Source organism: Ascaphus truei, chromosome 2, assembly GCF_040206685.1.
Source record: "Ascaphus truei isolate aAscTru1 chromosome 2, aAscTru1.hap1, whole genome shotgun sequence".
NCBI classification, from domain to species: Eukaryota; Metazoa; Chordata; class Amphibia; order Anura; family Ascaphidae; genus Ascaphus; species Ascaphus truei.
The window spans coordinates 88,675,263-88,698,499 of NC_134484.1; the positions used below are offsets into that span (position 1 = coordinate 88,675,263).

Sequence of the window (23,237 nt, forward strand, 5' to 3'; positions counted from 1 at the left end):
GACGTTTCACCGCCATGGCTTTTCTTCATATGTAGCGCGGCTTCAGGAACTCGGACTTTCACTACACGTGAAGAACACTTTGATGGAATAGAAAGGATACATCTATAAAAGAAATACGTTCTAATGGTGGATAACAATATATTCACTAAACATTAAGTTAGAAATCTCTAAATACTGAAATAATCACACTTAGATACACCCACTTTCCACAGTTACATATCACTTAGTATCTATGGGCTGAAGGAATAGCTTGGTAGTAACAACACTGGCTTTAGAATTCCACTGGCAGCTCTTTTTGTGCCTCAGACTAGTGCAAGTCACTATCTCCCTGTCCCTCAGACTAGTGCAAGTCACTATCTCCCTGTCCCTCAGACTAGTGCAAGTCACTATCTCCCTGTCCCTCAGACTAGTGCAAGTCACTATCTCCCTGTCCCCCCCCGACTAGTGCAAGTCACTATCTCCCTGTCCCTCAGACTAGTGCAAGTCACTATCTCCCTGTCCCCCCGACTAGTGCAAGTCACTATCTCCCTGTCCCTCAGACTAGTGCAAGTCACTATCTCCCTGTCCCTCAGACTAGTGCAAGTCACTTACTCCCTGTCCCTCAGAATAGTGTAAGTCACTATCTCCCTGTCCCTCAGACTAGTGCAAGTCACTATCTCCCTGTCCCTCAGACTAGTGCAAGTCACTATCTCCCTGTCCCTCAGACTAGTGCAAGTCACTATCTCCCTGTCCCTCAGACTAGTGCAAGTCACTATCTCCCTGTCCCCCCCGACTAGTGCAAGTCACTATCTCCCTGTCCCTCAGACTAGTGCAAGTCACTATCTCCCTGTCCCCCCCGACTAGTGCAAGTCACTATCTCCCTGTCCCTCAGACTAGTGCAAGTCACTATCTCCCTGTCCCTCAGACTAGTGCAAGTCACTTACTCCCTGTCCCTCAGAATAGTGTAAGTCACTATCTCCCTGTCCCTCAGACTAGTGCAAGTCACTATCTCCCTGTCCCTCAGACTAGTGCAAGTCACTATCTCCCTGTCCCTCAGACTAGTGCAAGTCACTATCTCCCTGTCCCTCAGACTAGTGCAAGTCACTATCTCCCTGTCCCTCAGACTAGTGCAAGTCACTATCTCCCTGTCCCCCCCGACTAGTGCAAGTCACTATCTCCCTGTCCCTCAGGCTAGTGCAAGTCACTATCTCTCTGTGCCTCAGACATCACAATTTGACTACATTCTTCAGGACAGGTAATCATCGTGCCTGCAAACATGTGTCTTTTTCTTACATATTTCCGAGTACACAGTCAGAGTTATGTAAGAAAACAAAATAGCAGATACATTTATTTTGTAAATAGACTAATACATGAGCATAAATATAACTGTTAAACCTGCTTGGACGCTCTGGTTATGTGGTCAGTTAATTAGCAATGTTTAAGACTATCAGAACACTGGAACACTGTTACAGAAAGAGCACTGGAATATGTCAACTTAGTATACAGACTATAAACATCTTGTCTCACTCGAGTCCATTTAACAAATGTCAGCCTTCAATTGGCACCAAGTCCAAAAACAGGCAGGTCATTCCATGGGATATACATAGAGAGATACCATGGGATATATATATATATACATACAAACACACACAAAATAATAGAAGTGCTTAGTGCAAATATACAGTATAAGAAATGTATAAAATATATAGTTATATACACACACACACACACACACACACACACACACACACACACACACACACACACACACACACACACACACACACACACACACACACACACACACACACACACACACACACTATACACGTTTGCATGTACAGGTTGTTCTTTCTTATGTTTAAGATATACTACATCTGTAGTATAAGACTTTCCTATTCTTATTTCTTTCGGAAATCCTGTAGCAAAATAAAAGTCTTATCTGCTTATGAACAGATCCATTTTTTTTAGAATACACCATTTATGCTTTTAATAAAATATAAATGGAGTACTTAGACTCTTTAATCAGATGTAGGTGATGGACTGTAAGCTAAGGATATATATATATCTTTTAAAACCTCCTCTTCTGTCATGAATACTTAGCTTTAAAAAAAAAAAAAAGTACACAATAGGCCTGCAGGATACACAAGAGTCCCATATACTGGTAAGTACAGCAAGGAAAAGATGATACTGGACAAAAGAGGTGTTATGCCTGAAACGGATACGGTACTTCTTTTCTAAGGTTACCCTCTTACAAGACTTTAATGATAACAGAATGGTAACAATAATGATGTCTACATTTTGACTTCTCCTTTTTTCATATTGTTACCGTGTCCTTTCCCCCCAGTTACTTGCATGTATGCTTTCCCGTATATATTTATTTGATGATTAAAAGGGGAGATTCACTAAGGTCCCATCGTAGCTCAACTCTGTGTTATATATTATTCGGCATTATGTGCCTGTGTGTGCTATTCAAACTAGTCAACTTTAAAATATACAGTGCATATGTTTTGCTGGTGCTGTGTTTTAGCCAGTTCATGCTTCCCACAGTTATTCGTTCATTTCCCTATCTGCTTAGAAATGTCTTTGCCTTTTAAATTACTGCTGTCTCCTCCGAAAGAAGCCGAAGGAATGAAGCTTGTGCGATTATATTCTTTCTAAATGTAAGTAACACATTGTAAAACAAAAGGAAGACCAGGAGAATATATATATTTTAAGGGCAGCTTTGATTTTGTGTTTTTCTGCACCTTTATAGCAGACAAGGTCTGTAAATTAAAAGAAGCGTTATGTCCTGAAGAGTGACAATCATTTTGAAACTTCGGATCAGTTTTTCATATAAATAGTTCCATTTTTATATATGCATGTGTTTATTTGTAGTGAATACTACATACAAATACCACATGTACAACACAATCTAAAATCTCTTGTACCAATCTTATAAGTATAATAGCAATGGATTGCAATGTAACATCAGATTTTTTTTGCCATTTTACTTACTTGTAAATGGTGAACAAAGTAACATAATAGTAACATTCTTTTCACGTAATCAAAAGGCGGTTCAACCACATCAGCTCTAGATCATTTTTACTTTAAGAAAAGAACCTTTGAAAATAATTAGTGCCAGCGTTAAGTGCGGGTGCAGATCCAAGTCTATAAGGTTGTGCAAGGATTACATTTGGTGCCATATTTACTAAACAGTGCTATTCCATAAGACACTCCTAGTGCTGGAATACGCTGAATTGGCTGCAAGGTGTCTCATGGAACAGCCCCTGTGTTTTTTAGCTAATGCTGCTGCTGTAAACCCTTCCATGAAGCAGTTACCTGTGTAAAACTGGATGGGAACAGAATATTAAAGAAGGATAGTTTCTCAGGGATAACAAAGAAATGCTATGTATATATGTATACATGAATTAATTCTATTATGACACACTGCACAGTGCAAAGCTCCTGTTAACAAGCCCAGTTCATACAGGTGCATCGTCTGCCTTGAAAAATTCATAAGTAGGAAGATTACATCCGGAGTAACTAAGCAATTATAATTTGGAAAGCATGAGTAATTATTTAAATGTATTTTTTCATTACCATGCTGAGTACCGTAGCGTAGACATAAAGTGAAATTTATTTTTAAGGAACCATTCAAAATGGGGGGGTTCCCTTTCTCCCGGCTGTAATTAGTTTAATCTGGTTTGCTTTATTGTAATATTTCAATGGTGTAGGGTTAAAATCAATTAATATTTTGCACTCATCGTGACTGACTGGTATTTATTGGCTTGTTGCCACACCTTGATTCTCTATCACGTTCAATCATGGCTCTTTTAATCTGAATATTTAGTACTCTTTCATGTCTTAATTACAGCAAATTGCACACAGTTGGCACCATTTCTTGAAATTAATCCCAGAGTACTTTGTTTCTGTCAAGCAGTCAAAGCCTTGGAGAATAATAGTAAATGTTATTGCAGATCTAAATTTAAATGACTGTCTATGTATTTAACGTAAGCCTTTAATTATTCGTGCAATTCGTTTTTGGTTCAAATGTTAAACATTCTTCATTGAGAATGTAAAATTGCTGTAGACAACAAGAAACTTGAAGATACAGTATGTTTAGTTCTAATGTTAACATGACAACAATTATCTTTATTACCATGCTTTCTCAGGTGTGTAAAATTTAATAGGCACTATAAAATATCCTACAATTGTTAAATGTTTTCATTTATTAAACACTCCAGTCTATTGGTGAAAAAAGAAAAATACTAACAAATAATAATTACAAATGATACCCCAATCACAATTTACATTTCTTAAGGGATTTTTGTAAGGTCTCGGATTTGGTGGAAGCTGTGGTTTTTATAAACAAATGTTTTCAAATGCTTGCTAGAAATATCAATGCAATCACCTTTTGATTAAGTAAAATCACCTAGCAAAGGAAAGCATTATTTTTGTTTTCTTCTGTTCATCATGGATGGAAGATGGAGAGGTGTTAATGGCTTAGGGTGGTAAGGCAAGGAAGAGGACTGCACACACCAAGGGCCTTATTCTATATATGCCAACCATATTGGCTAAAAATTACCCATCGCCGTTGATGGGGACTTAAAGCTAAAAACAGCACGAACAGCCGCTTTGGCTTATATAGAATTAACCCCTAGATTACATAAATGGGGTTTCTTACTTAAGTTTTTCAGATGCAAAACCAGAGGGGGAAAAACTGTACCAGAGTGCACCAGGAAAAACACATTGAATAAAATGTGCTCGGCATGTTAAAAGAATCAAAACTGATGACAGATAACCATTTCTAATGAAATCTCCCCATTTTCCGTACTTCTACTACAATAAATAAAATTTGATCTAATGCTGTTTTAACTATGAAGCGTTGTCTTGCCTCTCTCCTAAGTATTTATAAAAGCAATAACCAATCCCACAAGAGAGCATGATCACTCAAAACGAAACACTGCAGAACCCTAAGATATAAAAACATTCATTCACAAATCCAAGTATATCGGAGAATCGCATACACTTTTCTCTACAGCAATACTTGGTGCTCGTAACCATCAGACCACTGTCCACAATCTCTAATGCATTTATACAAAAAAACGAAATATTGGATCAGCACACATTATTAAATGATGCCAAAAATACACTCATGTTTCATTGCCCAGACCATCAAGCAAGGGGGATTGACCCCCTCCCCGAAAGGTGATGCAGTCACTGTGTTTTTCAGTAATTAAATGTGTCTTGTCCATGTGTGTCTACCCCTTTTGTTTTGTTTTTGGGACTGGTAAAAAATATTTCTCACGCACTTGTCTTTGCATTTTTAGGAAATGGAAATGGGTGGGTAGCACTCCTTTAAAAATGTTCTTAAGTGAGGAGATAAATACGGTACAGCTACAGCTTTAAGAAGAATTGAAATGCAAAATGGAGCGGAAAAGTATGAACTCTAATCTAAGCTAGAAGTGATGTTCATGCTCAAGCATCATAAGAGGAAAACTCAGCGGTTGCTGATACCCCCACGTTTTCTTTCTCTCCAAAATATAGTTAAGCACTTTCAAAATACAGTTCCCCTAATAATGACATTTAAAAAATCCTCTTTTTCACATGTTATTGAATTTGGTCACTTCTTAATAAATATAACGTAAAACTACTAAGAACAGTTTTGCCCTCAAAGTAAAGGCATACCTGATCTTTTTGAGAACAGACTTTCTTGGCATCCATGAGGTCCCTCTCAAGCTGAGCTATCTGTTGTTCTAACTGAGCAAGTTCCACTTTATGTTTCTGCTGGGATGCTATGATATCCAGATGCAAGGACTGCAGGGTCTTTTCTAGCTCTTCAATTTCAAGAGAATATTTCTTCTGTTGGACAAGCACATTAGCTGCTTCTGCATTTTGTTCCTCTATGACCCGCTGACAGTCCTCAATCTTTGAAGATTTTTCATGGAGTTGGCTTCTTATCACTTCAAGCTCCTGTGTGATCAAATAAGTAAAAACTAGCACACTTTGAAATGACAAAGCATTTTTGGAACAAAAATATAAAAGTTTTGTTGTCAAAGCATAAGTCTACATAGGTGCCAGTGTGTTATTACAAATTGAAGAGATCAGTATTCAGTATTAAAAGTAGATCTATCGTGTCACAATTTATTTGACCATGTACTTGAACATTTCCTTTAGATTTGTACTTCTTATACTGCATATCATTATTTCCACTGCAATATTCTGCCAAATATGTTAGCACCATATAAATCTATTACAAAATAAACTACCAAATAAATCTTGCACAACATAGCAATTATTTACATAAATAGCCACCTAATATATTATTTTACTCAGAAGTTAAATATTTCTTACATTTTGATATGTCTGTATTTGCAAAGTCTGGGCATCATTTTCTTCATTGGAATGGCCATGACTAGACTTATATTCCTTCATATCAGAACGAAGTTGATTTATGTTATCTTCACTCTCAGATATCTGCACAAAAGAAGAGTAATGGCAGCACTGTGAGGCATTAAAAACTTGAGTACTAGAGGAGCATGTCATACAATTAATTCCCTTGCAATACATTGCAGGCGCTTCCAGCATCAGAGGTCAAAGCAGCAACACTCTTTTTTCCCCCTACTGCTCCCCAGATACATGATAATATAGTGTCACCATTATTCACCAGGAAACGTGAAATTAAAATACATCGACTAATTGGGGATATAGAAACAGTGGCTGGGATGGTCATTTTTTCACAGAATCTGCACAAATAAAACTGCAAACTATTTTGCAATGCCTTTTATTTGAGACATTTGGTGTGGTATATAACAGAGAGATCTGCTTTTTAGAAGTGTTCAGAAAACACACATGGACAACACAAATTACGTGTGTTCATAATTTGCACATTCATCCAAAACAAGGTATTAACATTTTTAAACAAAAATGTAAAAACTGTTTGCTTAGCACCGATATGATCACAAATGCATTACCTCCTTTTTGAGAGCGTCAACCTTTTCTGTCATTGTTTGCACCAGCTGCTCCTGTTGCTGGCATTGTTCTTTGTTCAATTTAACACCATCCTTGAAGGAATGCAACTCTTCAGTTAACTGGTCAATCAGGTCTTCAAAGGTTTCTACCTGGTCGCTCTTTTCCTTATATTGACGTTGAAGAATCAATACTTCAGCTTCCAGGCTCTGAATTGTTTCCTTTTTGTTGGCAATCTAGCAAGTGAGAACACAGGGAAGCGATACTTTGACAAAATTACTGGGGGGTTTTCTGAGCAAAACTTCATTTTCTAAAGTACCACTGTACACTGCATTCTTTTATGGAAGCTACTATATATGGCTGTCACTGTATGTTTCCCTGAAATAGTGCAAAAGAACCCACATGTACTCCTTCAACTTGGTATAATGGACACTAGGATTAAAGAGTTTTTATATCTGTGAAAAGAAAAGCATTTGACGTAAAGCACAATGTATCCGCCACTACAAAAATTATTATTGAGCAACTTTTAAAGTCTGCATTTAATTAGTTATAAAGTTGTTCACCAGTTATGTCTAAACCTGGCAATCTACAGCAAATACACACAATGTTTTCACTAGCTCATAATATTATAGTCATTTAAAGAAGCACTATAATTGCCTTAATCATTAAATATTTTGGGGGGTATATATGTTTCTTATTTCTATTAGACTAACAGTAACATGACATTAAAATAATTTTAGAGGGAGGCCCCAGAGTTTCAGTAGTTAACCTCATGGATCCAATAGCTATTGCTCTCTCTCTCTCTCTATATAGTGAAAACATCTCACCAGCATAAAAAAAAGGTTGCGAAGTGTTTAATAAATCAAATATTTTATATTTTCCCTTTTTTTCATGTAACACTTCTCATCTACGTGGTTTTGCAATAGAAGCATCCAGATCATGTCAAATACAGAGAAACAATGCAGAAAAACAATAAGAGCGGCAGCTGGAAAGGTAAAACTACTGAGAAGGGAATCACAGTCCAGTCCTGCTTAAAATGTTAGTGCAAAACATGCAAAGGCAGTAAGTCTTAGAACCTCAACTGTGTAATAAAAGAGGGTAAGTAATTACTTTAGGCAATGCACCCTTGTTTCCAAGCTAATAAAATGCATTAATACAAAAGCTGTGTTTTCAATAAAACTTTGAAGATGAGGAGAGAGGAAGCTTGGTGAATACTTATAGAAAGTGAGATCCAGAAGTACTGTATGTGGCATTAAGTAAATACTATTTCAGGCATTGAGGGGCAGTACAGGCCCTGTAACAGACAGTGAAATGCTTAGAGCAGCATTCAGAGCAGCATGTTTTGGATAACACTGCGCAGCCAAAAGACCAGCAAGACTACAACTTATTGGCGAGTGAAAATGTATGCAAATATCAAATACTTTATCATCTCTTAATTTAAAATAAAAAAAAATTATATATATACAGTATATATATATATATAGCAACTGTAAATATTCCTGTATATTCATTTGCATGTCTTAGACAGGTCTGCAACCCTGTCTTTCACCATTATCACCCAGCAAACAGCACTTTCACTGCAGCAAGGGATTCTGGGAAATGACATGCAAATGAGCACACAGTGCCACTTTTTATCTCATGCTCACATTACATGAGCAACCCTTAGCCAATGCATGCTGCTTTAAACACAGCTTTTAAGCAAGGACTTGGGAGATGCAAGGGTTGCTCATGTAATGTGAGCATGAGATAAAAAGTGGCACTGTGTGCTCATTTTCATGTCATTTCCCAGAACCCCTTGCTGCAGTGGAAGTGCTGTTTGCTGGGTGATAATGGTGAAAGACAGGGTTGCAGACTTGTCTAAGACATGCAAATGAATATACCGGATTATTTACAGTTGCTTTATGCTTTACTGTGGAGGGTTTTAGTCACTTTTTTTACCCACCATAACATATATATATATATATATATATATATATGCAGCAGTTCAAGCAATATCCTACATGTGTATTGTGTTGTTTTTTTTTTATATAAGTAAATCAGTTTTGTACTATGAGAAAATACTTGTAGCATTAAAAAATTTGAAAAAAAAATGTTTTAAACACATTTTTAATGTTTCTAATGAAGGAAGCATTTCCAAAGTGACAACCCCCTTCCCCTTCTGATAGGCGCTAGATCTTGAGCACCACCCTCTCTCTAGCAGTGCACCAATTGTTTCTAGTAACTGCCTAGTCAATCATATTCCAGGACTACATTGCCCAAAATGCTGTGCAAGAACTGAATTAAATAACCTGGAGCAAGCGATTGATTACAGGAGAACGGATCGATCTGCAGCTTAGCTAATCACTTGTCAGTGTGCAGATTGTATTGATGCACATATTGAATGGGAAAAATATATATATATATTTTTAAAAACGGCAGCTTGAACTGCAGCTTTAAAACGCTGCAAGCTATCGGCACAGAAAAAAAGCAATCTCAATGGGTTTCACGCATAACTCTTCAGAGATAGCAAAGCCCAACATGTATTTTTAGCTATAAACCACAGATGAGAGAATGGATCACAGGGATGAAACAACGACGTATAAAAAGAGCTCGAATGTCATTCCTATGCAACATGCTTCATTATGCACAAGTGGTCCATGCGATCTCTCTATATGACTTTGCAGTGGTGGTGAGAACAACAAGGGAGATACCCGCTCAACCTATAGAACGAGAAGGTGCACTGGGGAAGGAAATTACACAGAACAAAACCTGCTGTCAAAGATACCCACCGGGTGGGACGACAACAGAAAGGTCCTAGTTGCGTGCACACGTTGCTATTTAGGGATAAGAGATTGTGGGATGGCTGGTCTGTGTAGAACGTGGCACAACAGATAATGACACACTGAAGGGGACAAATGGTCCCAAGTAATGAAAAATTGGATAGAGGATATTAAATTAAAAGCAATTTATTAATACAATTAAAAATTATGGGGGCCACATATAGACAGACAAACCTCAGGCACTACTCACAGGCCATCTATTATGGCCTGTATAGCGTGCAAGATAGCTCAAACATTGCTGTGAGTAGGACCAGTGTGTGAGTGTCCGGTGCAGTGGGAATCGAAATAAGTAAGTATCCCTAGATACATACCCCTACACACAGGAGATAGGGGGAATGAGTATGGAGGGGGAAAGGTGCCCTGCAATCTAGTACCTCCGCTATCCCTATCTCCGATTCCCAATCCACTGATACACAATAATGTATGATAATGCAGCGTGCGGTGCTAAAAAGTTATAAGTCGTAGCGTTATCAGTTGGTGAGTGGCAATATCCACTGCACTCCTGTACCAGTGTACAGGGCTATCTAGCACACACCTGTAGGTGGGGGGGTTTCAGTCAAAGGTAATTTATACTGTATAAGTAGACTCACAACAAATCAGATAATTTACACCATATAAGTAGACTCACAATAAATCAGGATGAGTGTAAGCCTGCATTTTCAACCACATGGTCACATAGTGTGCATATCATGCATCAACAACAGATATGCTGTGAATAGCCATGTTACCAAATATAATTTCTCTGACAGACTGTGGTGATCAAGATAAAATTACTAATATGGTGGTGGCACTCTCACCCTACATACATACCTCTGCAAACTGGGGGAGGGGGAATAATGAGAGGTCCCTATGCTAAATGACTGAGCTGTCCCTGCAGATAGGAAAACAAACCTGATTGCTGCAGTGTACAGGGCTATCTAGCACACACCTATAGGTGGGGGAATACAGACAAGGGTAATTTGCACCATATAAGTAGACACAATAAATCAGGTAATTTACACCATATAGGTAGACTCACAATAAATCAGGATGGCAGTAATCATGAGTGTAAGCCTGCATTGGCCACATAGTGTTATCCATGCGATCTCTCTATATGGCTTTGCACAGGTGGTCCATGCAATCTCTCTACATGACTTTAAAAACAATGACCTGAAATGATTTGTTTTGTCAACCACAATGTTAAATATGTCAATGTGTTAGTTTTTTTGTGTGCATAACACAGCCCTCCTAAAGTAAATGTAGCCAGGACCCCTTACCTCCCGGTTGGTAGCGCTGCTCGGAGGTATCTGCGGCTGCAGTGGGAGCCGTTCCGGTGTGCAGAGGAACAGCACAGGCGCCGGGCTGCTGCGTTGAGGCTGCAGGCAGTGGTAGGAGAGCTCCGCATGACAGGTGGTGGCCATCTTGGAAGTCTCACGCATGTGCAGAGGGTAGCTCGCGCATGCACAGTGCGGCAGCCGTTACAGGCAGGCTCTGCAAAGGATCTACAGTTCCCAGCAGCCCCAGGGGCTGTATACCATGTGGCGCGCAACAGCCAATAGGGCTGGATGATTCTCCTGCTCAGGGGATTGATACATTTGGCGAGCTGGGAACCACGCCAGTCGGAAGGGGAGCAGGAACAGAGCAGGTAATATCCAGGGAGCTGTGCTTCCCTGGTCTAGGCCTAGTTTGCCCCTTTAGGCCACAGGTAGGCCCTGTGTCCCTACCAGTTTGTGGGTGCTGTATAAGGTGGTAGTTGGACGGTGGGGCACGGCCATGCGAGGCCTGTATATTATGTGTTATTAGTTGTATTACCAGTAAAGAATTATCTGTTATATCACTGTGTGCATATCATTTCTTTACTGTGTGTTCCAGGGCAGGGGCTATCCAATTGTACTTAGATCCCTCCCAGGTGGAGGTGCTGTCATCATACATATCAGGTACACCCCATGCTCCCTGCAGCGGAGGATCAGGCCTCCTGTGAGCCAATCAGGTAACACACCACACATAGTTGCCCTAGACACGGGGGAAAGGAGGCTACATAAACAGTATAACTTAACCTGTGGTTTTACACATACCACCGCTGTGCCGCTGCAGTGCAGACTTCTGACACCAGTGCATGGTTTGGAGCTTTAAAGAGACTTGTTTAAAAATAGTGAATTAAAAGAAACACAAAAAACATACAGCCATAAATAAATAAGCTAATGTGGTTTTCTCATGGAAGCGGTTTTTTTTCTATTTTGAATGAGATGCATTCATAATTCTTAATACAGAAACAAAATATTTTTTTTATCGCCATGCAATGTTACAGTTTGTTATGAATGGAAACACTGCAACACTCAGCAACACTGAGCCCCTGAGTATTAGAGTTTTGCTGGGAATCCTGCCCAGACTGTGCTTTGCTGTGGATGTTTCTAATTTCTCCTGTCTTAATCAAATTCACAAATTAACACAATTGTCTGATTGTTCCTTTGCATAGGGGCTGTACTCTAAATGGGATATTAAGGAAGTTAGGGCTAACATATGACAGGAACCAAGAAGTCAACCAAGTATGATTAATTAAACCCTAGAAGCTTGGGGGTTTCACAGTTAAAAAGCCACTTTTCTAAGTATTTGTGTTTAGAAACTCATGCTAATTCTGTCACGATGCCAGAGCCAGCACTTACAATGCAATGTACAGTATCATTACAATCTTGACTGCATTGTCAGTGTATTGCAGTGCAAGGCATTCGTCTGCAATACATTGCAATACTCTTCAAGCAGTGAAAGATACTTTGTGAGCTGATACCTTTTAATGGACAAGCATGTCAGTCATACAAGGTTATTTTGTGCATAAGCTTTCGAGACTGCAGAGGTCTCTTCATCAGATGAACCTTCAAGCAGTGACGAAACTAATCGATAACCCACATTTAACAAAAATTGTAAATCAATCATATTTCCATACAAGCTCTGTAACTGTATTAGTGAATCATAGTTGGTTTGAGCTGCTATTATTTATATTTTCTATCTCTTTCTCACTTTAAAAACTCTGCTGAACAATTTGATGCTCAACAGTTCATGGATACAATCTTGGTCAAAGACCAGAGAGTTAATAGAAGTGACAATTAATAGAAGTGAATTGATTTGGTTGTCAATGAAAATAAAAGTAAAATATGATAAGAAGATGAGGCTCATGAGGAAAACTACTGTTTGGAATGAAGTCATACAATAATTCCCATAATTGAAATTAAGTGAGTCATGAATTCGTAAGTATAGAAGGCTGCAATCTAAAAAACTGATTTTTACATTACAAATATTACAGGGGCATTTTTTTCCCTGGTGCATCTGTTATAGATATATATTTTTAAGTAAATAAAGGTGCACAGATTTTGTTGACCAATCAAGGTTCTATATGAAATATGGATTGCTATTAGGGCTCACAGCGGATACAGAACAACGAAGAGTCAGAACCGCATTCAATAGTGTTGACCGGATGAAGTTAAGGACTAAGGGCATGATGCTCTCATGAAGGGAACAACTAATCTCAGAGGCATTTTTAATCAGTAATATTAAAGGCCCTCTTGCATGCTAGAAATACTTCTGAAAGTACAATTTGGTAAGGTCACATATTTTGACAGGCATCTCCTGAAATGGTTTTGCTGCAGAGTTATAACATTTATACTTGAACAATCTTCGTTGACTGGAATAACCCATCAATCCAAGTTTCTGGCAAAAAGTGCTGCCTTTGAAAAATGACATGCTTTGGGTATTTTCATCTTGTACTTTGTTTTTAAATAAAACTAATGCATGATACATACAATCAATTGGTTTACATAAAATCCATTGGTTTACATATGCAAGACAGCATTATAATTGAAAGCATAAGCAATTGAAAAAAAAAGGGCAAAAACAAAAAGTGAACATAAACTAAGTGTATATAATTTGATTATATATATTAAAAAAAAAAGTTGAGCATCAAATTGCCGGCCTCAGTTTCTTCAGCATCCAAAACAGATTCAAATGGCTTTCATTTTATTTAGGCATTACCTTGAGACAAATAATTTCAGGATCTTTGGTCCTCATGAACAGCCCTTACAATAGCATCCTTAAGTCCGTAGTTCTTCCTGTGATTTAAACATCACTTTACCAGACAGATACTTGAATGCTGATGTGTCTGAGGCCGGCAATTTGTTGTCAACCGTTTTCTTTTATAAGTGCATTTTCAGAGTATGGCTATAGGTAGCATGCTCTCAATAGGCTTTCAGTTTCTTGGTTAGTTTATTTAATGGCTCCATGCATTTTGTGTGTTAAAGTGGTAGTCCAGAATACTAAAACAATAATAGGTAAAAAATACCTCCCAAATAAAGATATCGATTTTATTATATGTTCACCACTAAAACTGTGTCAAAATGAATATAATAATCGGATTCACTAATATGGCATTAACGAATATTGACTTGAATTGCAGTTAACGTGAAATCACCCTTAGTGAATCTCGCACTATGAGTTTATTATGCAACATACCTATGTTTAATATGTGGCTTTGTAGCTTGAAAAATACAGTTGTGTGAAAAAGAAAGTACACCCTCTTTGAATTCTATGGTTTTACATATCAGGACATATAAACAATCACCTGTTCCTTAGCAGGAATTTAAATTTGGTAAATACAACCTCAGATGAACAACAACACGTGACATATTACACCATGTCATGCTTTATTAAACAAAAATAAAGCCAAAATGGAGAAGTCATGTGTGAAAAACTAAGTATACCTTATGATTCAATAGCTTGTAGAACCAACCACCTTTAGCAGCAATAACTTGAAGTAATCGTTTTCTGAATAACTTTATCAGTCTCTCACATCGTTGTGGAGGAATTTTGGCCCACTCTTCTTTACAACGTTGCTTCAGTTCATTGAGGTTGGCAGGCATTTGTTTATACACAGCTCTCTTAAGGTCCCGCCACAGCATTTCAATCAGGTTGAGGTCTGGACTTTGACTGGGCCATTGCAACACCTTGATTCTTTTCTTTTTCAGCCATTCTGTTGTAGATTTGCTGGTGTGCTTGGGATCATTGTCCTGTTGCATGACCCAATTTCGGCCAAGCTTTAGCTGTCGGACAGATGGCCTCACATTTGACTCTAGAATATTATGGTATACAGAGGAGTTCATGGTCGACTCAATGACTGCAAGGTTCCCAGGTCCTGTGGCTGCAAAATATCACCCCTCCACAACCGTGCTTCACAGTTGGTCTGAGGTGTTTGTGCTGATATGCTGTGTTTGGTTTTCGCCAAAACGTGGCGCTGTGCATTATGGCCAAACATCTCCACTTTGGTCTCGTCTGTCCAAAGGACATTGTTCCAGAAGTCTTGTGGTTTGTTCAGATGCAACTTTGCAAACCTAAGCTGTGCTGCTATGTTCTTTTTAGAGAGAAGAGGCTTTCTCCTGGCAACAATTCCAAACAAACCATACTTGTTCAGTCTTTTTCTAATTGTACTGTCATGAACTTTAACATTTAACATGCTAACTGAGGCCTGTTGAGTCTGAGATGTAACTCTTGTTTTTTTAGCAATTTCTCTGAGCATTGCACAGTCTGACCTTGGGGTGAATTTGCTGGGACGTCCACTTCTGGGAAGATGGGCAATTGTCTTGAATGTTTTCCACTTTTGAATAATCTTTCTCACTGTAGAATGAAGGACTTTAAATTGTTTGGAAATGGCCTTATAACCCTTCCCAGATTGATGGGCAGCAACAATTGCTTCTCTAAGATAATTTCCTTGGCATTGTGTTAACACACACCTGAATGCTTCAGACCAGCAAACTGCTAAAGCTTTGGCTTTTATAGAGGTGGTCACACTTGCTGATGATCAATTAATCAAAGGACATTTGATTAGCAGCACCTGTCTGCTACTTAGCATCTTAGTTCCTATGGAAGCAGTAAGGGTATACTTAGTTTTTCACACATAGCTTCTCCATTTTGGTTTTGTTTTTGTTAAATAAATCATGATACGGTGTAATACAGTATGTCATGTGTTGTTGTTCATCTGAGGTTGTATTTACCTAATTTTAAGACCTGCTAAGGATCAGATGATTGTTATTATGTCCTGATATGTAAAACCATGGAATTCAAAGAGGGTGTACATATACACAACTGTATATGTAAAAAGTTTACATTAAAATGTAATAATTTTGTACTAGAATTGAATGTGTGACCATTCATACATAGTGCAGTTCACAGACATAGTGCAACCCAAAATGTTAACAATTAAGCAGTGCAAGATAAACACTTTTAAACATTGCCTTACAAATATTAAAATAAACCTATAAATACATAAAAGCAAAATGCACCCCAAAAACTGCTATTGCCCAAAACAAAATATGTGATAAATATTTATTTATTATCTCTTGTCTATTGTGAGAAAATACAAAATGTTTCTGAACAAAGAGCTCTCTGGGCCGGAGCAGATGGTCTAAAGTTCATCTGATTTTGTATAAAAATGTCAACACAGTGGGAAACGGTTTCATTTCCCATCTCTTTACTTTCTACTTTTTAGGCTCTGCAGGATGCTTCATACAAAATGGTGAGAAGTTTCAATTGTTTTGTCGCTGTGGAATTGGTCTGAGAAATGTTTTATCTTACTCAGACCTAACCAATTGTGATTTCCCAAAAAAGGGATAGCATAGAAAATAACAAATTCTAAAATAATTATCCCTGATATGCTAATGACATATCTCCTGTGTATTGTTTGTAGCTCTTTTATGTTTATGCATATCATATAAAAGCATAAATACAACAGATAGCAATGCTAATCCAATTTAATTGAATATTAGATGTTGTATACCAGCCATACCTATTTCTTCATGTATTTGGCATACCAATTAATTGAATGTAGATTGCTTTTCTATGTAAAATATACCAAAACGTAAGATATAAGACAGACTGCTGCACTGTTGGAGCATTGTGGGTTTATAAGAGATCACAGCAGATTTTCTGCAACATTTGTCAGATGAGACATATTTTTTGCAGCAGATAATGTTTGTGATTCCTCAGTTAAATGATACATTTAAATACTATACTAAATGCTAATGTGTTATTCTCTGTCTAACGACGTAGTCAGTATTACTGGCTCCTGCCACTTCTTAAAGCTAATCCTTCTATATGCATCCAATGTCAACTGAGATCCTCTCAAACGCAAATGCGCATAGAGAAACCCACTAAGTTATTTAAGAGCAATAGATATGGGCATCACACAAAATTAACATATTTTGGATTTCTATGTTTTTAAAAAGAAGCGGTTTTGGGTCTGTACACACAGTGACATTTTGGAACACTATACATTAAATTAATGTAGATCATTCTTCCTGTAATTATACAGGTAAATAAGAATTTTAATCAGTTAGTGTTAGGACCTGTGATATTATGGTCATGCCTTGAAGTGGTTCGCAGGCTTATAATGCTTTGGCCAAAAAGTTAAACTAAATGACTATTTTTTTCAAGAGATATATATAGGTATTTCACTGTGTATTTTTGTCATATTGGAAGTAGCTCTGGGCTCCCTTTGTGTTTTGTTTTTTGTAGTATACATTAAGTTATGTTGACTTGTTGCAAACCACTAAATGCCCCCCAATATATTTTATTATCTATTTCATTTAGGAATGTACATTGGGCACATCAAAACTATATTTTTCTATATACTTTCATGATTCTTTTCAACTTGCACTATGTCAGTAGTCCTATAGAAGTGTGTGTATTTTCATGTTTGCTCAACCATGGATTGCCGTTTGCAAATAATCATTGGTTTTTTTCTACACCAGTATGGATCCTATAACTCTGGAAACAGAAAGTAAACATTTTGATTCTGTACCAGAGCTGTTGATCTTTTATATTTGGAAGGCACTTTTGTTAACATGTCTAGCATAACTAAAATGTAATTGACTGTGTAGGTATATTTGAATAGGTACAATACAGAAATAGTGCAATAATTAGAATGCTTGAACTTGCTTATTTTGTAGGAAGATAGCCCACCCATGCTTGATCAGCAGAATGCATGACATGAAGTGGCCTGGTTGAATATCTTTATGGAGAAGGCCAAGACATACAGTAGGACATTTGCTTACTGTAAATTACCAGTGTAGACACCTAATAACTGCATATTCTCTTATGTTGATACATGTTTTTCTATCTTACATTTAGAAGTAGATCCTATTTATTACTTTTCAAAGTCTGTGTGTTGGCTTGCATTTGTAGGGCTAATTTGACCAAATGTAGGGCCCTATTATACATTGTATAATATCAAGTCAATAGGGATTTTCCTCCGTAAATGACCCCTTCGGACAGTGTTGAATTTATTCCTTATTCACCCAACCCACCGGCTCAGGAACTGTACAAAGAAGTTTTTAAAAGTTAGAGATTTGTTTTGTGTGCAGCTATTCTTCGCAGCAGTACCTAGACAATTTATTTGTTAAAAGCGCTTCAGTATCTCAAAGAAGTAACCAATCTTGTATACTGGTTTGGACTAATAAACTTCATATATATCCCATAAGAGTCCTGCTTTAAAGACTTAAATACACAATTCTTCTCTCTATGTGTAAATCTGAACACAACACCTCCAATTCAATCTTGTTTATAGTCATTTATATTTCAAATATTTATATGTTGTTGGATTGTAGAAAGCTGAGGAAAAATATTTACAAACTGGAAAGGCATTTAATGTGTTCTCAATAATACAAGTGCATGTGGTATGTGTGTGTGTGTGTGTGTGTGCTTTCTCCTGTCTCAATGTAGTGGAGTTACATATGTCTGATACGCATGATGAGAAGTTATAAGGTAGTATTCAAACTTTTATGGCATTTGTGTTGAGCTGTCAACCAAAGTGTGGCCTTAGATGGGCAGGCTGGTTAATGATGCAAGTGACAACACCTTGGCTGGAAGACACTTCTCATAAATGCTCTTATACACTTGAAAACACCCTTTAAAAAGCATCTGCCAACTGAGAATACTTAAATATGAGCACTGAAAAAACAGTCAGTTGTAGAAGTCCCATGGAAAATGGAACCATTCCTTTTAATATCATTTTAAAATGTTCTACTTATAAAAAAACATAACAAAAGAGGTTAATTTATTGGAAATATGCAACTATTCTACACGTCTTTAATATTGCAGTATGACAAACTCGACCACTTCAAACAAATGGTAAGTAGTGGTGTCTTCGAGTATATGAATTATATCCATTTAATCAAAAGAAATGAAGCCTCTGAAATATGAAGATAGTGTGAATAGATTATCCCTTCTGCTCAAGGCTTCCTTACCTATGGTAAGATAGCCAAAGGCAATTATAATTAAGTAATAATCCCCGAAGAACATGGCATTACTGGCCATAAATGCCCTGGCTGAAAGAGTTGAAGGCCCGAGGCGAAGACGAGGGACTTTAACCAAGCTAGGGCATTAATGGCCAGTAATGCCCTGTTCTGAGGGGATTATTACTATCATAAGCTAAATGTAGGCTTTTTTCATAAATCGAGAGAGGTGAGGGGGAGAAGAGAGAGGTGAGGGGGGATAGATGTGAGGGGGGAGAAGAGGTGAGGAGGGGAAGAGGTGAGGAGGGGAAGAGGAGAGGTGAGAGGGGAGAGGAGTGGGGGAGAGGAGAAGGGGGATAGGGGAGGTAGAAAGGGAGGTTGGGGGAGAGAAGTGAGAAGATATAGAGAGAGGTGAGGGGGAAGAGAGGTGAGGGGGGGAGATAGAGAAGGGGGGAGAGAGGTGAGGGAGGAGAGAGAGGTGAGGGAGAGAGAGAGAGGTGAGGGGGGAGAGAGAGGTGAGGGGGGAAAGGGGGTGAGGGGGGAAAGGGGGTGAGGGGGGGAAAGGGTGAGGGGTCGAAGTGGGGGGATTTGGAGGCGTGGAGGGGGAGAAGAGGGGAATAGGTGGGTGGAAGAGAGATGGGGAGAGAAGTGGGGAGAGAGTGATTTTAACTACAAACTAAATAAAAAGCAAATAATAATTACCTCAACACAAGCTTCAGTATACAAGTGGAGGAAGAAATATTACTTTGTTGCAAGCAACAACGTTACTAGTTAGGACCCGCCAGCTTCTGACAGCACTAGCAGCTGAGAGAGAGAGAGAGAGAGAGAGAGAGAGAGAGAGAGAGAGAGAGAGAGAGAGAGAGAGACTGCATACATACAGTATGCTGCTGTGCTGTGTGAGGAGAGGTGCGGAGGTACAGCTGTGAGAGAGAGACTGCATACTGTATGCTGCCGAGCTGTGAGAGGAGAGGAGCGAATTGGTAACAGTTTTTAATTTCAAATTGTCAACATGCGCCCCCTGCATCTCTGAAAGCTGAACTGGCAAGTTGCCAAAAATTCCAGGCCATTACTGAATGAATAATGCCCGGCATTTTCACCAATCAGAGAGCAGGGATTTCAATAATGCCCAGAATTTTACAGCTTTAGCCTATAATTAAGTAATAATCCCCAAAGAACAGGGCATTACTGTCCAATAATGCCCTGGCTGGAAGAGTTGAAGGCCCGAGGCGAAGCCGAGGGACTTTAACCCAGCCAGGGCATTATTGGCCAGTAATGACCTGTTCTGAGGGAATTATTACTATTATAGGCTAAATGTAGGCTTATTTCATAAATAATAGACACTTTTGTATAGTTAAATAGATTTTTTTATTAAAATAAAATGGTAAATACATGAAACCACCTCTATCTACGCTTACAATGCAGATATCTATATCCACACACTGCCACCCCCTCTGTGTGTACACACACACACACAGCAGCTCACACACACACAACACAGCAGCTCTAAACACACAAGCACACACACACACTGGAGCTCTACACACACAACACATCACCTCTACACACACACACACACACACACACACACACACACACACACACACACACACACACACACACACACACACACAACACAGCACCTCAACACACACACACACACAACACAGCAGCTCTACACACACACACACACACACACACACACACACACACACACACACACACACACACACACACACACACACACACACACACAACACAGCACCTCAACACACACACACACAACACAGCAGCTCTACACACACACACACACACACACACACAACACAGCAGCTCTACACACACACACACACACACACACACACACACACACACACACACACACACACACACACACACACACACACAACAGCTCTACACACACACAACAGCTCTACACACACAACACAGCAGCTACACACACACACACACACACACACACACACACACACACACACACACACACACACACACACACACACACACACACACAACAGCTCTACACACACAACACAGCAGCTACACACACACACACACACACACACACACACACACACACACACACACACACACACACACACACACACACAACACAGCAGCTCTACACACACAACAGCTCTACACACACACAACACAGCAACTCTACACATACACACACACACACACACACACACACACCACAGCAGCTCTACACACACACACAAACACAACAGCTCTACACACACTGCTGCTACACACACATGCTACACCCATAAACACTGCTGCTGACACTGACACACACACACAGCAGCTCTATAAACATACACACATCAGCTCTACACACACAACACAGCCACTCTACACACACACAAACTGCTGCTACACACACATACAACAGCACAGCACAACACAACACACACACACACTGTTGCTGCTGCTATACCCATAAACACTGCTACTGACACACACACACACACACACACACACACACACACAATGCAGCCACAATAAAAAAATGCAGCCACTTACTAAACTTTGCAGACTCTCTCCCCCCCAATTAAACTGAATCTGCTCAGAAAATCTCAGTCAGCTCGGGAGTGGGAGGAGTCAACCTGTGGCTGATACTTCCTGACCAATCCCCTGCCCTGTCTCAGAGCTGTTACTTCATTCTGACCAATCCCCTGCCCTGTCTCAGCTGTTCTGAAAGCCGATTGGCTGAAAATAAACACATTGAAAATACATTGCAAGCTGCTAAAATTCCGGGCATTACTGATTGGATAATGCCCGGAATTTTAACCAATCAGAGAGCAAGGTTTTCAATAATGCGGAATTTTATTGCTTTAGCCTATAATACTTTTTATTCACTTACTTAAAAAAGGTCAGTGGGGTGAAAACTTTACATTAAAGATGAAAGAACAACATAACTTACAACTACATCTGTAAACTGATATTAATGTATGATTTTTCTCATGAATCGGACGCAGACTATATATTAAAGAAATTATTAATTTAATTGTTATAGTGTTGATCTGGGCACTATAATATGGAAACTGCCATTGACTTCAATGAGAGTTTCAGTGTGATAATACCCAGATCGGCACTGTCACAGAATAATCAATAACCACCTAAGTCTCTCAATTTAGTATCAGCATTTTATAAACTCTGATTGCAATAATAAGAATAATAATTAAAAAAAAAATTATATGAATTGTATACAGTATGTACAAGAAGATTCTTTGGACTGGACTGTCTTTAAGGTAGCTGTCCAAACGTAGCTAACAGAGTTTGGATGTATCAATCCTTGTAGCAAATGTACTATAAACATTTTGTAATATACATTTAATTATAGACTAAAGCTGTAAAATTGCGGGCATTATTGAAATCCCTGCTCTCAGATTGGTTAAAAGTCCGGGCATTGGAGGCGCATGCGCGACGGCTAGCTGCATGGACGTGTGAGCAGATAGCTCCGTTCACAGCCGGCAATAAAATCAATAAATAAAGCACAAAAATCCACGGACGCTTACCGGACAAACCCCCACAGCTTGCTAAAAACGCACAGATGTCGCGGGCAACACGTTCAAAGCGGACCTCATCGGTCCTAACGGACTATTTCGCAAAGGGGGATACGGGGCGCGCCAAAACCCACGAGGGGCCTGCTCAAAGTGGCACCGAGTCGGAAGGACGAGGAAAGAGAGGAGAATGGCAGGGATGACCAAATAATGCGCAGAAGGGATATGCGGGAGTTCTGCCAGGACATAAAGCGGTGCTTTCAAGCTGAACTGGCTGCGTTGAGGGCGGATATTGGCAGCATAGGGGCCAGAACGGACTCCCTAGAGAAAAAACTTGATTCCTCCATTAAAGCCCAGCACAAAACTGAAAAATAATTGGCCCAGCTGAAAGAAGTGGTGCGGGACCTCACCGACAGGCAGGAGGACTCGGACAAACGTGACCGGCGTAACAACGTGCGGATCCGGGGGTCACAGAAGAAGAGACGGATCCGGAAGACTTCATGGCAAGATGGCTGCAGCAGCTCATGCCAGAGAAACCGGAACGCGACACCCATCTAGACCGGTGCCATAGAGCCCTGAGATCGAGGCCACAACCCGGAGACCCCCCCCCCCCCCGTGATATTATAGTCCGCTTTCACTTCTTCAAGATTAAAGAATCCTTTTGCCAGTTGACTCGAAATGAGGCGCTATTTGAGGGTCACAAGTTGCAGGTC

General features: G+C 39.2%; 1 protein-coding gene across 5 annotated transcripts in view; it reads right to left on the bottom strand.

Moving 5' to 3' along the window:
- LOC142482964 (uncharacterized) overlaps positions 1-23,237 on the bottom strand; it is a 760,779-nt gene that overhangs the window by 279,538 nt on the left and 458,004 nt on the right. For all 5 annotated transcript variants that reach the window (XM_075583088.1, XM_075583087.1, XM_075583086.1 and 2 more), the window contains 3 exons: positions 6,936-7,166; positions 6,316-6,438; positions 5,650-5,934 (listed from right to left, as the gene is read on the bottom strand). In XM_075583088.1, the coding sequence (XP_075439203.1) occupies positions 5,650-5,934; positions 6,316-6,438; positions 6,936-7,166 (639 nt within the window). The remainder of the gene's footprint in view (positions 1-5,649; positions 5,935-6,315; positions 6,439-6,935; positions 7,167-23,237) is intronic.